The 17,911-nt window shown below is 41.9% G+C and overlaps 1 protein-coding gene across 5 annotated transcripts in view; it reads left to right on the top strand.

Annotated features, from left to right (window-relative positions):
• tab2 (TGF-beta activated kinase 1 (MAP3K7) binding protein 2) overlaps window positions 1–17,911 on the top strand; it is a 49,928-nt gene that overhangs the window by 21,926 nt on the left and 10,091 nt on the right. For 4 of the 5 annotated variants that reach the window (XM_033648948.2, XM_033648946.2, XM_033648950.2 and 1 more), the window contains exons 2-3: window positions 13,836–14,026; window positions 15,190–16,882. In XM_033648948.2, coding sequence (XP_033504839.1) covers window positions 13,925–14,026; window positions 15,190–16,882 — 1,795 coding nt within the window. In that variant the 5' untranslated portion in view covers window positions 13,836–13,924. The remainder of the gene's footprint in view (window positions 1–13,835; window positions 14,027–15,189; window positions 16,883–17,911) is intronic. The other variant, XM_033648947.2, reaches the window with a different exon arrangement.

Here is a 17,911-nt window from a genome sequence, read left to right as displayed (position 1 = left end):
CAGCTTGGATTGGCTGGGTAAAATCTCCACCCTCCTCTTGGCCCGTGGCAGTATTTGGAAGAATACTGCACTACTTGCAATGAATGCCAACAGTTTGTAAAGTGGTTGCCTCCTTCCAAGCACGCTATCCCAATAAGGTGTGAAAGTAATGTACACGGTCACATGGTTTGGATACCGCTGCTTTGCAGAATGTTTTATGGCTGGAAAAATAACCTCTATCATGTAACCTATCTTTCCTGAGAGTTGATTTGGAACGTTTAGCTTATAGATTGTACTATACCTGCTCAATTAGAGTCTGTGTTGGGGCTTGTCAGCTGGCAATTAATGTTTCCACAATGTAAGGAAAAACACTGCACAGTGCCCTGCTGAGACTGTCATTGTTAACATGCTTGGTCTCTCTTTGCACTTATTAATTTTTGCTTTGTAGATTGGTCACACCCTCTTTTTTAATTCAGATTTTCTTGGAAGAAACCATACAAAAAAGATTAGTGGTTTAGGATAAGGCTTTTCATGTTGCTGAGGTTTCTATTTTAAGCTCAGGCTGTGGTCGTGACATATAATGCCTAAGGAAAGTAAAGCAGGGAGGAGGGCCCTCAGAAACAACTGTTGTGTAGAGGTGGAGGATTGTTGCACAGCCTCTCACTTAGCAGCTGCACCTTTGGTTTTTAAAATACTGTACGTCAAGAACGTGGATCCTGATTGTGTCTTGTCAAAATCTGTATTCTGTTGTCAACACCTGAGTTGAAAACACCAGTTTTGTGAGACCCAAACAAGTAATTTGTGTTCTCATCTCACCACCAGTCAACATCACCATTAGGATCTGATTTGGACTAGTGCTCACAGTGGAGTAAACTCACAGTACGACATGTAGATAGCTGCCTTTCATTTTGAAACACAGTCAGGGTGCGCTGGGCATGTTTGGAGCTGGGTCAGGCTTTAAAGGACTGTGTGGTTGTGTGATGGTTTTCTATGACAGAAATTTGTAAGGATACTTGGTGTCCTTTTACAGTTTTTCCCATGTGTCCTGTACCCAGATTGGTTCTTTATTCTTGCCATCAGCCCTCTGTCTCATCCTCTGAAACCATTTTCTTTTCCAAAGAATGAGCCAGTCCGTCTTTACAGAAATTATTTTAGCGATGGTTTGTGTTTGCAAACAGAGAAAATCCTTTAAGGCCCAATCTGCAGCACATTTCAGTAAGCCCTTAAAGAAATCCTCTTGGTGAAATTATAACTTATCATTTTCTCTCAAATTAATAGATAGATATATGAATATTTCTGGTTCATAAAGCCTTGTAGAGGAAAGAAAATCCAAAATTAAAATGCCATGTGTAATTATGCAGATCTGGCCTGGCCTAAACAGTTTGCTGCTCTAGATTTACTTCCTGATCTTTCTCAATAGGGCATCTGTTGACTGTTTATTGTGTCACTCAGCTTTGTGGCTTCACTGGCACCACTTTGGTAGAAAATGAGTCTCCTGTGATCAACTGTGGAGCAGTCTTCCTGATGTCCTAAGTGCGTGTCAGTGTGGTTTTTGTTGTGACCTTAAATGGGACCTATTATGCTTTTCCTTATTTTCTGTCATATATATAATGTTACCATGTCGGATGTTCTCATTAAACGTGGCCAAAGTCTCAAATAATGAGGTGAATGTCTGTAAAAGTAATTCCTGTGAGCAAAAACCTCAGACTTCAGGCCGTTTTAAATACTCTTTCCAGTGTTTTTTTGTTCTTCTGAGACAAACTAATGTCAGCTCTTGACAGATGTCTTTATACAATCATCTGCTTCAGGCACGCTACTGCAAGTGTTTACTTTGCGTACACTGCTACATGTAACTACATGCTAATGTCAGTGAAACTTGTAATCTTGGTTGTTGTAAAAAAATTTTCCTGATTTCTCATATTCCTGCTCAAACATGTCCGGTTGTAATTTTGATAAAAAAAAACATTTTTACAGTAGAAAGTGCCACTGTTCTCCGTTACAGACATTCCCGAGCTGTAAGTTCACTGCTACATGTAGCGACATGCTAACATCAGGGAAACTTAATCTTGGTCGCTGTTGTTGTTATTTTTTCCCAGATTTTGGATCATAGTCCTGCTAAAACATGTCCAGTTGTGTTGAGAAACAATTGTTGGTGATTTTAATCGTAGAAAGTGCTGCTCGGCTGCAATGATGGCTGCAGAGACACTAACTCTTTTTACACAGAGATTGCGTTATAGGGCCACTATGAAATCCCATCTTTGTGCCACCTTTGCATTTTCATACAGAACCAAATGATCATGCTGCTCCAGTGTGTGATTTTAGATAGCATGTTGGCATCATGGAAGTAAAAGAGGCATGAAGAGCATGATTTTTAACAAAACAGCATTGGCCTCTCGAGTGACATGTGCTTTAGGTGTCAACAGCACTTCATAAATAATAACAATGGCATTAACGTGTCAATAAAAATAATTTACTGTCTCTGTTATGTGGTGGCTGATCTCGCCCTTTGCTTGGAGGGTAAGGAGCTCCTGGACCTCATTGTTTTCCCTCTTTGCTGACATTTCTGGCTCTGTTCTTCTTCTTTGAGTTAGCTGCTAACTGCTATCAGTTTATACAGACATCATTTCAGCACTGTTACTACTTCTAATGCTGGCTTAAAGACAAGACACTTCTGTCCCCTCATACACGACTGTACCTTTTACACACTATGGAGAGGCGGAATATTGCCGTTACAGTCCTGCTTTGAAGAGGCAGTGTAAAAAGGCTACTGAGAACACAGATACGGAAGATCCAAAAATGCAGGAGGGGGGCTTAAAGAGACAGGCACTCTGTTTCACACAGAGGGTGAATACAGGTGTTCCAGCACTTAGAGTGTGAGGAAAATAAAGTGTTTTTGAACATTAAAGCATGTAAATATGCTCTAGTAGAAACCCAAAATACAAGTATGAACGTGAAAATGAGCATGATTTGTAGTCAGTGTTTCTGTGGTTGAGTTCAGAGATTGAAATATGTAGTTTAGCTGAAATTAAGATATCACTTGTTGGTGCTCGTCATTCCACTTGTGTATTGCATCTCAAAACAGTGAATGAATAGTCCTAATGTCATCCAAAGTGATTTAACATTGTTTGACGATAAAACACCAAATACTTCAAAACAGTGCAGTATAGACTTTTCTAATAAAAAGAGGATTGTTCATGATTAAAGAATTTAGCACAGCAGTGGAGCTCATCATTATCATATTATATCCACCGACATGCAGCCCTGCCTCCTCGCCTTAACCAGTACAAACCGCCCGCTGACGGGGAGCAGTGTTTAATTTACAATCAGCCTGGCAGAGATCCTTGGGAATCACTTTCATGGTGTACAATGTTGATTTAAATTTTCAGTCAGTAACTCCATTAATGTAGACCAGACGCGCTGTTGACTATGCATTTGCATTTTTATAGCAGTGTGTTTACCCAGACTGTGTGTATGCTTTAACTCTGCATCTCTTTCATACCACAAAGAAGACACAGCTCTGTGAAGATAAGCTCGTTTATGTGGTTATGGATAGTTGACCTTCTGGTCATTTGTTTCCACATGTGGACATGGAGTTGGAAGATGGTTCATAGTAGTATGTCATGAATCCATAATAAGAAGGAAGAGAAAAGTCTTCTCCGAGGGTGGCTGGAATAGCCTCATTTTTTAACATTTATTGGAAACATTTCCTTATGCTCTCTTCAGAGTAAGCCAGTCAGCAAGCATACATCTCCAAAGGCGGTTAAAAACAAAAATAATTATTGTAAGGCTGATTTAAGCTGTCAAGCCTTTCAGTTATCTGTTTTTTACAAACTAGTTATTCAAAAGTGAATTGTAACGGCAGTACAAGAAGACATTATTTGTTTGCAGTTCAAATCAGAGTGAATGTTGGAGAAAACCTTGCATTGTGTTCAAGATGAGATGATTACTACACAGTAATGCACAGCAAAAGTTGGTAGTAATGTACCAATAGAAAGTAAGGAAAAGCTGAATAATGTATTTTTTAAAGCATTCAAAAACAACAAATGTTTTGTGAAGTAGGAGTGTATTTAACATGTTTCTAAGACTAACGAAAGTATATTCGATTACAATGAGACCTCTGCGGGGTATATTTAACTTGCCTGTCATTCATTTGAAATTACATTTATTTCCATGTGGTGACTCGTAGCAGGTGTCAGGCCACCAAAAAGAAGAAATGTAGACCACAATGCAAAGCATTAGTCTTTGTGTTGGTAGGGGAGAAAATGTAAAATAAGTCTTTAAATGTTTTTTAGACAGATGTTGCAGACACTGCCACAGACATAGTGTTGGACATGCACTGTTTACTCACCCTGGATAAATAAGGGTAAAACGGTGTAAAGATGCATCAGTGGTTAAGTCATCCAGTTATTTTGAAGGACCATGATAGTTAACGCCTTTACACACAGGTTTTTTTTTTTTTTTGGTGCAGTTAATTTGCATGTCAGTGTATTTTTTTCACACTGCTGTTTTTGTCACAGCACCACTACTGTTTTTGGATAGAACATGAATATTACTACGTGGAAACGCTATGTAATTTTTTCAGGAAGGAGGTCAATCTTTCTGATCTTTTGCACCACAAACGAAGGCATCAACCAGTCACGTTGTACGAAACAACAGCAAAGCGGAGGCTTAATAGTCCAAACCAAGATGGTAAACTGTATTACTCCTTTCATAACTGTTCACCAGAGGGAACTGAAATTTACTCAGAGCATAAAAAGAAAGACGAAGGAAGGAAACTTAACAAAATAGCTTGCAGTAGCTTAGGCCACTATATATAGACCACATATTAGGCTACTACTATAACAACTTAGCTCAGACAGACAGACTGCCAGATGCTGCTCAGGGTCAGTAGGAACCAGGTACGTCCTCTGACTCCTCAGATGCAGTGTTCGCATCCCTAGTCGGACTTGAAGGTATCATCATATTTTTCTGAAGAATTGTTTGCAACTGTCTCAAATTCACAGAGGTGCTAGTATGAATAGTTTTAACTTACAATATTTGCAGGCGAGTATTTTGCATTTCCTGTCATTTATACCGCACTGCATAAAAGCTTTAAGCCAATGGTTCTCAACCTTTTTGGCCTGAAAACCTTTAAATAAAGCAATGTCTACACATGACCAACCTTGTCTGGATTGTGAGTAATATTCCCTTCTCAGACTTTCATTTAAGTGGCTGAAGCCTAAAGAAGTACAACTGGCCGTTGTTATTTCACAATAAAGATGCAAAGATGAGAGAAGTCATATTCCTATATTGACAATTATCTTGTGTGTTAATTGTGCAGCTCCTTGAGGGGTCCCGACCCCCAGGTTGGGAACCACTATTCTCAGCCAACAACATTGTCTCAGTTGCATCTTTAATTGGACCTGTTAATTGGTGAAAGGCCTGAGAACATTTTGCTCGCTGTTGAGGTGACTGCAGGTGAAAGCAGCTGTCAGGCTCCATGATGGAACTCACACATTTGTACTTTAAGGAGCTTCTGGATGAGCTCAGCATTTTGTTGCCCACAGAAATCTTGTGTTGAAGAGGTGGGAGGAGGAGGAGGGGAGGAGAAGAAAGGGGGAGGGAGGTCGGAGTCAACTAGTGTCTGAGCCCAAGCACATATTCACTCACACTCACACACACACACACACACACACACACACACAGAAAAGCAAGCTGCAGCAAGCGCCCAACAGCTTCACCTACTTACCGCTTCTAAATACCCCCTTTACCTCTTCTTCCTTCCTTATACGGCCAAGAGAGACACAACCGGCCTGGCAGCTTTTTTAACCGATATTTACAGTGTTTACAGCGGAAAAGAAAAAGTTGGACTGGCACAGAGAGCCAGGAGAGAGGCACTCCTCCATGTTTCTAAGACCTCCCAGTTTCCCACAGTGCCTTGGGAGGGGTTGGTCGACCTGGGGAGCTGGTGCCCTTGCCTGCTTCCAATAAACCACCAGCTGCAGGCTGCGGCGCTGAAGAATTTTTGATTTCCTGCACACACACTCCCCCACCACCACCATGCACATACACACGCTTGCACACAAAACACTCTCCAACCCCTGTTTTCAAAAGTGGGCAACTAAAAGCCGAGCAGGCTGTCTTGCAGAGCTGATCCCAGCTCTGTGTGCGCTGTGAGGCCCAGGCTTCATGGCACAGTTGAGTGCAATTTGGATTCTGCACATAAAGTGTGGTTTGTTTCTGTTCTGGACACATCGCCTGGAACAAAAGAACTGCTTCATGTGTGGGGCTCATGTGCAAGTCCAACATACTTACAGTAAATCTGTTGTGTACTAGTGTTGTCATTATTATGATGAATGTAAATTGTTTAAGGAAAATGTTATTGTCTCAAATGTATTTATCTCAGTAATGTGGAGAATTTTTCATTCTGAGCACATAAACTGGTAATAAGATTTGAGATTTACGCTCTCAGCATGGCCTGACCTTTCAAGATGAAGTTTCAGGATGTTTTAGGACAATCTTGTTGAAGATGCACAACTGTTTCAAGTTTCCATTGATGACACACTTGCAGTTTATCTTAAAGTTTATTTTAGTCTGACATTAATATGGTGGGAAATCACTTTGATTCAGTGGGTCACAGCTTTTGTGATGACTTGAAAAGCTCTTCTGTTAAGACTAGTCTCCTCGCTAAAGTTTCCATGCAGGCCTCTGTGTGTTCCTACGCTCCGTGGGAGGCAAGGTATGGCCTGTGGTTCTACAGAGTCATCGAATCAGAATGAAATGTAAAAAAAACCCATATGAATCAAGCTGCATTCTCTAAGAACGACGAGTGTATATGAGTAGTTCACAGAAAAATGAAGAAGGAATGGCATGAGGGAAAGTGTAGCGGACCCTCTGTGAGGCTGCTGCTGCTGTTTGCTTGTTTCCATCAGGGCTGCTATCTGAGGTGCACCACACTGCACAGCTGAAACCAGCCTCCATTACAGCCTAGCAAAACTGTTTATCTTTCAACATCATGTAGTCCAACAAAAGTAATGGATCAATATTGATTAAGTATGTATGCTTGTGAAATTCTGGGCCGATACTAACACTGATGTTAACAATAACATATGGCTGATGCCCATACTAATTGGGTTTTCCTTGTCGGTATTTTTGTTTATATTTTTGTCGTTTTTTTTTAATTCCACTTTTTGTGTCAGGGAAACAAAGACATCATCATTATGAAAAATAACTGAACTGTTTTAACTCATTCAGTCCTTCACTACACTACCTTTGAATTAACACACATTCAGTCATACACATGTACGAAACAATCTTTAAAATAACCTTCTTTTTTGTGAAAACCTATTCTCTGAAACTGCTTCAAATGCATTTTTACTATATATGCTGCTGTATATCATAGTTCCCGCTCTGATATCTACAGTATTTCACATTGCTGTGAACACATCAACAAATGTCTCATTCAAACAACTTTTTATTCAAGTTTCTTGACAAAAACTTTATATTTGAATACATCATGAGATCGATCCTTATAATTTACCTTCGTCCAGTTCTAATTTTAACTGAACAGAACTTAAACGCATTATAATGCAACTCAATGCAACCTCCGCCAGCTGTTGGTTGAAGCCACTGGCTGCTAACAGCTAACGTTAACTAGCTCTCCTCCTGCTGATTTCAACACAGATTTGTTGTTCACAGTGTAGCATTATCAGGGATACAATACGGTGCGTCTCCTGACACATCGACAGTGAATTTACTGCGCACTTTTGTTCTTGAAGGCATCCCGGGAAGACCTCTGTTTGTCCTAAGGTGTTCTCTAATAATGACAGGACGCTGTTTTCTTGAGCCCTCCTTTTAGCCTGTGCAATATTTATGTGATGCAACAGAAAAACATCAACCACTGCCATTGGTGAATGTCGTCTTACTTGCCGATAAACTGAAGGCAGTCAACAATATCAGTGTTCACCCCTAGCAATATGTTATTAGTTTGGATGCTTTTCTTTGATCCTTAACAAGCGCATTCTTTTCAGTCACAGGCGTAAATAACCATTTGAGGTTTTGAATTGACTTATTAGCAGCTCTCAGGTGGAACATTACTCTCTCTCAAGTGGAAATGTTGGCTTTGTTGTGAAAATAAGATCATGACTCATGCATGTGATTGCATATTGGTCCTTTGAGAACTTGAAACAGTAATCAGGGTTTGTAAGCCGCTCTGCAGTTGGACATTCTTTTGAATGTTCATACGTGCACGTGTCAGTGTGTGCACTAGACACACACAATCACACAGGAGCATGTCCGTTGCTTCTTTGGAAGACTGGGGCGCCTGCCAGCAGCCCTCAGCAGCGTCCACTGCCAATTAGTCCCTTTATTTGTTTAAATTTTGCTGGACCAAGACATAGCAGCTAGACATTCCATGCAGTGCCGCTGGGCTGCTCCTTAAAGCCGCAGAGGATGTTTCTGATTGAAGTTCAGAAGGGATCCATACCGTTTCCACTGTATTCACTGTTTATCATATTTGAACTACCATTTCCGCAAATTCGTCGGAAGATTCGGTTTGATGAGATCAGTACTGTCCCAAACAATCAAAATCAGAGCATCCAGTCTTTGCATGCTGACGGGAGAATGGCATGACATTTTGTTGTGTGTTTTTTGTTCCCAGTAATGTGTAGCCCCTTTGTTTACACCATTTAGTTTAGTGTGGGCTATCACAGTGGCCACAGCGCCAGGTGCTGGTCTGATATTTCTGCCAAAGACTCCTGTTGATTATTTATACATTTTATTTAGGCTTTAATTAAATTGGACGTTTTTAGGTGCATTCACTCTGGCAGAGTGAATGAGCCCATTGATGGAGCATGGCAGGCCTGCTACTTCTAGAAATGAGAGTGGGACTGTGGGTCAATGCTTTGGCACGGTGAATAACAGCCTCAGCAATAGAAGCTTTGTCTCTATCTCTGCTGGCAGCATGGCGCTGCCTCAGGCCCTGTTCCACCAGCTCCTCCAGGGACAGCAAGGACTAATCTGCCCCCCTCGGAGCCACCCCCACACATTGGGCCGGCTGCGGGCCTATAATTACGTACAGTGAAGAGGTGTGGACCTTTTTGTTTTTGAAGCCAGGAAACAATCTAACCACACTGTTGACCTGTAAGTGGGTCAGCCGCCAAGTAGTGAATTTCCTTTCCCACAATGGTTGAGCTGCCCGGCGTCCTGAGCGGGGCCTGAATGGTTGACTGTTGTTCTTAGGTCTGTGCTGTGATGTCTGGTATCGGCCTGTAATTTAAACAGGTAGTTTTAAACTGATAATGTGTTTGGCTCCATTAGTAGTGTGTGAAGTTGAACACTTTAAAAGCCTAATTTTCTGTAGGCTTAATCTGCTGGAGGAGAGGAAGGATACTTTAATGGAGGCAGTAACTTTTGCTCTAAACATGTAATCTGAGATATAACAAACTGTCCTCCTCTGGTTTGCATTTAGAGGCTTTCCATGCTGTGTTTTGTACTTCTTTTTTGAAACACGCAAAATGAATTCCACAGTCTGGTGGCATAATTGCAAAACGTTCGATTTCCTTGTGTTGCAAAAGACAAAAAAAGAGCACTGACTGATCCGGATCAGATGTCAGTGAGTTCTCTCTGTCACATGGGGCTTGATAGTAACTCAGAAAAAGATTCTGTGTTCAATCGTGTCACTTATACCCATTTTCCACCAAATTTAGTGTGCATAAGTGGGTTTTTTAAGGACTGGAAAACCTGATAAGAAAAGATGATAAGCTCCTTTCCTATAGCCAGTAGACAAGTATGCTTTGTTTTGTTGTTTCTTCTGGTGTGTTGCGTTCCTCTTTACGAAATGCTGGAAAACTGGGTTAGTAAATATATGGTGGTTACTTCTTTTTTAAATCTGTTTCTTATTTAGTCTCTCTTTAATACTTGGTGCGGACTATGTGAAACATGTTGAAACGCTGCTTGGACGAAGATGGACAAAATTTATGGTGCAGATGAGAAAGAGTCGAAATAGCTACTGACGGAGTCCTGAGTGAAAATTTGCTTGTCCGCCTGGGTGTCATGTCTCCATCACTGCCAGTTGGAGCCAGACTACTGCATAGTCATTTGTCCCAATAATGAATGTAACCTTTCCCACTAGTCGTCAAAAGTCAGATGTCAGTAGGTATTAATGGCTTTCTTTTTTTTCCGTTTAGTGCAAAATAGGGTTTGGTACCGTTTGGCATCAGTTCGTATACATCTGGGACCTACTGGACAGAATTAATACACAGATTTCGGTGCCTCATTTGGGTACCAGATTGTGTGTGTAACATCAGCAAGTGTGTGGTGGCAAGAAAGAGAGTGTGTGTGACACTGATGGGTGACAATGAGGCTGCGGAAACCTGAGTAGAGAGTATGAATTTAAACGTAGCAGTGCAACATGTCTACAGTTTAGGCTATCTGTCAGTTGATAAATGCTACAACTCGATCCAAGCTAAGTTCCTGTGACTTGCTTGCCTGCTGTTTTTTGAAGTGAAGGGGGTTAGCCCTGAAGTTAACAAGCTAAGTTAGCCTCGCATTTGAACCTGACCAGGCTCGGTTAGGATGGACTGTTGGGGTGGACCATCTGAGTGACAATCTCTGCTGCTCCTTAACAGATTAGGGGAAAATATTTGGTTGCTGAGTCTGTTCTGTTTTAGGGAACCAGTTATTGATTTGAACTCAAAATTTATTTTGCTGTTATTAGTTATGTAACTGTTTTATTGTTAAATTCTTGTAGTTGGCGTAGGTTTTATTTATGAGGTGAATTTTTAAATTGTGTTTTTCATATTTATGTATTTGAATATACTTTTAAATTGCTAAGAGTTGATATATTGTTCAATTTGAAGTTCAAATTTACCTTTGCAGTTAAAAGAAAGGTTGTTCTTAAATATAGTTGACCTTTATTTTGTCCTACATTTTTAAAATGTATCAGTTCAGGCACCATTTAGGCACCAGTGTCATTTTAAAAGTATCATATAGCACTGGTATTGACAAAAAAAAACCAAATGATACCCAACCCTAGACTCGGAAAGGGGCTTTATGTTGAACCAGCTCTTTACAGATCAGTTAGTAGCTCAGGTCCTTCTCTCAGAGTTCAGGCTCCTCCTTGCAGCTGGCACTGTACTATTGACAGTAGCCAAAGGGCTCCTCCTCCTGTTATCAGCTACATACAAATGTTTTACAAAGCCAATTTACAACTTTTCAGTTATGGTATTTCACATCCTCATAGCTTAGATAAGACAGAAGCACATCTGCTCAGATAAATGCTTTGTCTTCTTGGCAGGAATCAGAGTGTGATTTGAAGCACATACTTGACTTTTCCTTGTCATTAAATAAATGTGTTCAAGTGTCCGTAAATTTTGTTGTGGCTTACGTCAGTCCTCAAAATTCACTTTCTCTGATGTATAAGGATTGCTGTCCACAGGCTTCTTTTTCTTTCACTCACACTGCATTGATCACCGTAGAGCAGAACAGGGTGTGCTTCATGTGTCACAATGTTTTGAATGGCATATCTGAACCTCCCACAGGAAGATGTTTCGAAAGAGTGCGGTTAGAAGAAAAGTGTGGGATAACACAAGACATGGCTGTCATGCACTTACACTTTCAACCTCTCGTGACTGTTCTGATCACTTTTGTCTGTGTTTCTAGTCCCTTAACGTATGGGGGTAATGGCTAGAGAAGTGAGCTTGTACCTGAGGGTGTGCCAGATCGAATTCCTGAACCAGCTTTTTAAAACCTGGGTCTAACAACTGTACAGTTGGAAGGCAAGTGTGTTGAGTAAAGCCCTGGGTGCTCTGGTGAAGTTGCACAGTGGCTAGTAGTAATTGTGTGGTTGCCTTGGCTAGCTCCCAGGTATGAGTATAGCTTATGGATAAAATGTGGGTAGGAAACAGTTGAGCACGACTGTCGGTAAACACCTACCAGCCTGTCATTTTTCTCACCACCCAACATTTAACACATATATTCAGTGGCCAGTTTATTGAGTTTACCCAGGTAAAACTAATGTAGTCTAATACAACAGCCCTGCGATAATCCTTCCTTTAGAAACGTTATAATGTTCAGTCTTTATTCAAACTGTTGGAGAGGCGTTTTTGCAACTTAATTGTAATTTTTTGGGCTGTATGTAGACGGTTAAATCAATATTTTTGGCAACACTATTGTATATTGTGGTGTGGCTGAACTGTATTTCAAGGTATACAGGGAGGTGTTTCTAATATTTGTCCATCCAGTCAATTTCAAGTGGGTTAGACAAAATATTTGAAACACTTCTCATCATAAAGCAAACAAACTTCAGGCTTGTAGATTTTGCATGATAGCACATCATGGTAAGGAAGGTTTAGATGATGTGCATTTGAACAGACATCATTTTTAAGGGGGATAAAAAATGGCTTCTCAGTTAGCTTACATGTCAGTGACTATATAACACTCTCCTGTAACTGTTGATAAATTTTCTGACAATTGATGGAATAATTGTTTTCTCATTCCTGGTCAAAAAAGATGAATTAGTATAGTCCCACATAAAATCCCAGTTGGAAAACTAGTGTAACCATTCATAGTGAAATCATTAGCACTGGGTTTCCTTAGTCCTTGTTCCTTTCTGAAAGGGGATGTGAGGACAGTTAGACATGGCTGAAGTACTTGTGTCACTCAAGAAACCCTTTTAGTGTGACATTAAGATAAACAGTTATGCTAGCAACTGTCCCATTACTGCACAAATATGTCCATTAAATGATAACAAATAAAACATGTTACTAAGAATTTTGTAGAGCTTGAAAGGGAAATGTTTTTGCATGTAGAGGCTATACTAATATAGTATAGTATGGTATACTAATAGGAATGCACCAATTATAAATTTTCGGGCCAATTCCAATTTTTAAAGTCATGATTTAGCCTTTAGCCGATAGCAGTGTTTTTTTGTTTGTTTGTTTTTTGGGGTTGTTGTTTATATGTTGTTTTTTACCCAAAGTCCTGTGAGTTCTAAGAGTTCTTGTGAGCATGCAGTTTTATGTCCTTTAAGGTAATATTGTCCTGTTGTTGTAGTCATATTCTATATTGGCAGTATGGATCTCAAGAGCACTAAGGACATTACTACACTGTTGTCTTGCTTTTAAATATGATCTCCAGATCCATTCGCAAGTTTCTCTGTATCTGCAGAAAGATTGCCATTATGCTCTTTGGAGAAGCTTCCTCTCTGGTTGATTTAGGGTTAAGAGATGAATAAAAATGAATGCCCCTCAGATTTACATGTGAGACGGTCAGGAGCAAACCCAGTTTACAGCCCTGCAGCTCTGTCTTTGTGCTGCATTGTCGGAAATAAAACAGTGATTCTCGGGAATCAACTGTTCTGCAGAGGTGCCTCACGCTGGAGCTTAACAGATCTTTATGTGGAGATTTTTCTCCAGACCAGACTACTGTTGGCCCCCCTTCTCTCCTTAATAAGTGAATGTTGATGTTAAGATCAGTTGGAAAGGGTGGTTTTCTCAGTCGTCAGTCAGAGGTGGTTTCCTCCCTCTGCTACTCTTTTATTAAGAAGCTGTGTGTGGAGGAGGCCTTCTGAAATGAATGCCATCTATTCTCATTGAGGATCTGTGAAATTTTGTTTTTAAAGCTGCCAGGCATAATGAAATGGACAACCTCAAATGTCTGACGGATGTCTCGTAGAGTGGGCTTCCAGTAGACCGCATTGGCTTCTTCCCTGCTACTTGGACATGCTCCCTTTTTCATTGAAAGTTAACAAAACACAGACTTCTCCAGCTCGTATCATGATGTGAAGGAGGAAGATTGGATTCTGTGTGTGTGTTGTTTTCATATGGAGACAACTTTCTCATCAGAAGTTTTCCTTTTTTGTCTTTGTTTGAATTTAGAAGATGTTCAAGATGAAGGCGGTTTGCTGCCACGACTGACGCCCCAGTGCGCTGAACAGAACAAGCAGTCCTGACCTGGCAACATACGAATGGCCCAGGGAAGCCACCAGATTGACATTCAGGTTTTGCATGACCTGCGCCAGAAGTTCCCTGAAGTCCCAGAGGGTGTTGTCTCCCAGTGTGTTCTGCAGGTGAGCAAGTTCAAACATCTGATCTGACTGAGTAAAGCCTGGCTGATAAATCAGCTGTCATTTGCTTCTTGCATATATATTGGTGCCAGCATGTATAACAGGTAACAAGCTGCAAGTGCTTAGAAACCATTACATGAATAATAGATTATATTTTAACTGTAAAATATCCAGCTCTGTACATATCTTAATCACAGTTCTAACAACAGTAACAACCATTTTTGATAAGAATTTGTTTAATTTTATGTAAAAACAAACAAACAAAACAAAACAAAACAAATAATGGCAGATATATCGTCATCTGGATTATTAAATTGTTAAATATGGACATCAGTATCAGCTTGGGCTCAGCTGGGCACCTTCATTACTCTACCTTTGAATTGCCACAAATTCAGTCATACAAATTTATGAAACAACCTATAATAACCTTTTTTCACATTAAAAAAACATATTAAAAAAAATTGAAACATTTTTTACTGAATAGAAACAGTTATTTTTAATCAACTGTAATTATTTCACGCCTAAAACTAAATTTTCATGTCTCCAGACGCGTGAAAACGTCCTTTTGTCCTGAAGGTTTCCTGAGGAAGATCTCTGTTTTTATTGTCTTCAGGATGAAGTTTGTCTTTAGCCCTGCTTTGTAGCCTGCGCAACATCGACGTAACATAACAAAAAAAAACAACAGCTACTGCCATCGGTGAATGTAATATTATTTGCAGATTGGCCGATAGCAGTCGACAAGATGTTTGGCCGATAAATTGGTGCGTCCTTAATGCTAAGCATTGCTGTTTTAAAAAGAGCAATACATGAGTGTAGAAGGACTGAAACAAATTCACAGACTGACAACAAATATTTAACAGATGACTCAACATTAGTGAATCAGTGATCGTGTCGTTGTTTGTTTGTTTCATGTCAGCCTGCTTTATTTTACTGTCGGTACTTACGTGTCTGACTGTCTTACTGCAACAAATGAACCAGGCCAAAAATGTATGTGTGTGTTGTGTTTCCTAAGCCTTAATTATACGTCAGTTAGCGAACTGTATGTGTCATTGTTAAGAGTTGCAAACTTACAATGTAACTGTTTGATGATACGGTCTTTGTTGCCTTTGAGGATTCTAATGTTAATCCTTGATAATAACTTTATTTCCTGTCTCTCTTTCTCTCAGAACAACAACAATTTAGACGCCTGCTGTGAATACTTGTCCCAGCTCAGTCCGGGCTACCTGTACAGTGAAGAAGGAAACCTCAGCTTTTCTGACGACCCCAGCTTCATCAGGCTTCGTAATCACATGACCCAGCTGAACCTGGGCCCGCAGTCACAGAATGTGCACGTGTCCCCGGTTCGGGACGGCCTGAGAATGAACGGCAGCCGGACTCTGGCCCACAGCCTGAGTGACGGGCCCCTCCCGACAGGCCAGGCCCCCAACAGTGACTTCTTTCAGCAGGAGCCCCAGTCAGCCCCAGTGCAGGTGCCCTCCAGCATCAATGTGTTTGGTGTGATGGAGCCCACACGCAAACCGCAACCTCCACAGCACCTTGGACTCTACCCTCTGGGTGTCAAAGGAACGACTATGGGTGTCCAGCAGACACCACGCTTCAACCCTATTACCGTGACGCTAGCCCCCAATATCCAGACGGGCCGCAACACCCCCACTTCTTTGCACATACATGGCGGCCCACAGTCGGGCCTCAGCAGTCCACAGGGTAACTCTATCTACATCAGGCCCTACGTTAGCCAGACCGGTACGACCCGGCAGAACCAGCAGCAGGGAGGCAGGGCCCAGTACAGCCCCACCTCCCAGCCCCAGCAGCAGATCTACCAGATCTCACATCCCCACTCCCTGTCCAGCTCCTGGTCCGGCCCTCAGCACGCCTCCTCCTCACATACCTCACAGCACCAGACCCAGGGCCACCAGACCTCTCACGTCTACATGCCAATCAGCTCCCCGACAAATCCCCAGGCGCCCTCCATTCTTCCCACTGGAAGCCAGGCCTCTTCCTCCGGTGTCTCCTCATGCTCTTCTTCCTCGTCCTCCTCTGTCATGCCCACGTCCCTGTCGACCATCAGCCAGTACAACATCCAGAACATCTCCACTGGCCCGCGCAAGAATCAGATAGAGATCAAACTTGAATCTCCTCAGAGGAGCAACTCCACAACAACAACTGCCGTGCTGCGGACAAGCAGCGGGCCCCGGTCCTCCTCCACCTCCTCCTCCTGCCCGTCCTCTTCCTCCTCTTCGACCGGGGTAGCTACTGTCCCCACCACCCCTCTCTCCATCGGAGGCCCAGGTCTGAGCCGCAGCCAGCCCACTGTTTACATCTCTGCCAGCCCGCCTACTGCTGCTACCACTCCCTCTGAGGAGGCCGTCGTGGCCTCAGCCGGCTCCCGCTCCCAACCTAAGTTTTACATTTCTGCCAACGCCTCCAGTGATGACAGTGGGGGTAGGAACCCTCCCACAGTCTACATCTCAGCCAACCCTCCGTTGCAGGGGCCGTCGGGGGCCAGGAACATGGGGGGCCAAGTGAGCATGGGCCCCGCCTACATCCACCACCATCCACCTAAGTCCCGTGCCTCTTTAGGAGGGGGAGGCACAGCTTCTTCCCCACGCGTGGTGGTGACTCAGCCCAACACCAAATACACTTTTAAAATCACAGTATCTCCCAATAAGCCCCCAGCCGTGTCCCCCGGAGTTGTGTCCCCGACTTTTGAGCCCAACAACCTCCTCAGCCTACCCTCAGAACACCACTTCGCGGAACCAGACCCCCTCCATCTCTCAGACCCGCTGTCGCCACACAGGGAGAGGCCGAGTGAGCCTCGCAGACTCAGCATGGGCTCTGATGATGCAGCATACACACAAGGTGAGCAATGCTGAGTATCATCACTTAGATCATAAGTCCAGCCTCTGGGCCCTTGGCTCTGGGCAAATGCAAAAGAAGGCAAGGAAAGTATATGTATGTAACATACTATTTCATATCATATTCAGAGGTAGCTCAAAGTGCTTTACATAAAAAAGGTAGAATTAAAATGTTAATGATAATAAAAAAGAAATAAAAAGGCAAATGAGAAGACTAAACATAAATTAATAAATAAATAAATCTTCTAAAAAAACTTACATATTCACAACTCCTTACTCAAAAGTATATTATACCAGTAAATAAAGTAATTACAAACCCTTTAAAACCTTTTTTTACAATGTTCATTTCCTCTCTGGATTATTTTTTACGATAATTGACATAACTTGCGCAGCAAAATGAAATCTTGAAGCTATTTTCACAGCACGTAAGTTTGCGGACACATACTTCAGATAAGGAGGTAAACGGCCACAGCTTGGACCAAACAGACAAAAATGTCCAGAAATGGTTTACACTGTGATTCCTCCACCAAGTAGGCCTCTGATGTCCCGTTAGAGCTGTTTGGGCCGTTTATTGGTTGTTTAGCAAATGTCAAGTGGCTATAGAGAGCCCAGTGATGAGGCAAAAAGAGCAGTTTTCAGACCCATTTTAACTGTGAGTGAAGGTTTTTTTTTTTTGCTACCAGCAGCGGGTCTAAATGCTTTTTCCATCCCTTCCTGCCAAGAAAGTAATTTTACTATAAAGTATACTGTGTGATTTTAAAAGTCTCTTTCCATAACATTGACTGTAATGTATTTCTCCAGCCACACTGTGTATACTTGCTGCCACTAATGTTCAGTTAGTGTAGAAACAGCACTCTGCATGTCCGCCTCTGTGAGGTAGATAAAAGTAAAGGTGACTCGCTCAATGAGGGCCGGCGTGATGACGGCAGCGTGAGTCCTCCTCACTAAATGCTGCGTTTGCTCTGACGACCCCTGAGACTGGTGGATTCTGTAGTGTGAGTCAAACGTGTCAGAGCACACTGCTGTTTCCTTT

Source organism: Epinephelus lanceolatus, chromosome 13, assembly GCF_041903045.1.
Source record: "Epinephelus lanceolatus isolate andai-2023 chromosome 13, ASM4190304v1, whole genome shotgun sequence".
In the NCBI taxonomy this organism is placed as follows: Eukaryota; Metazoa; Chordata; class Actinopteri; order Perciformes; family Serranidae; genus Epinephelus; species Epinephelus lanceolatus.
The sequence above is the reverse complement of the archived record's forward strand: the minus strand, read 5'-3'. Positions and strand labels throughout refer to the sequence as shown.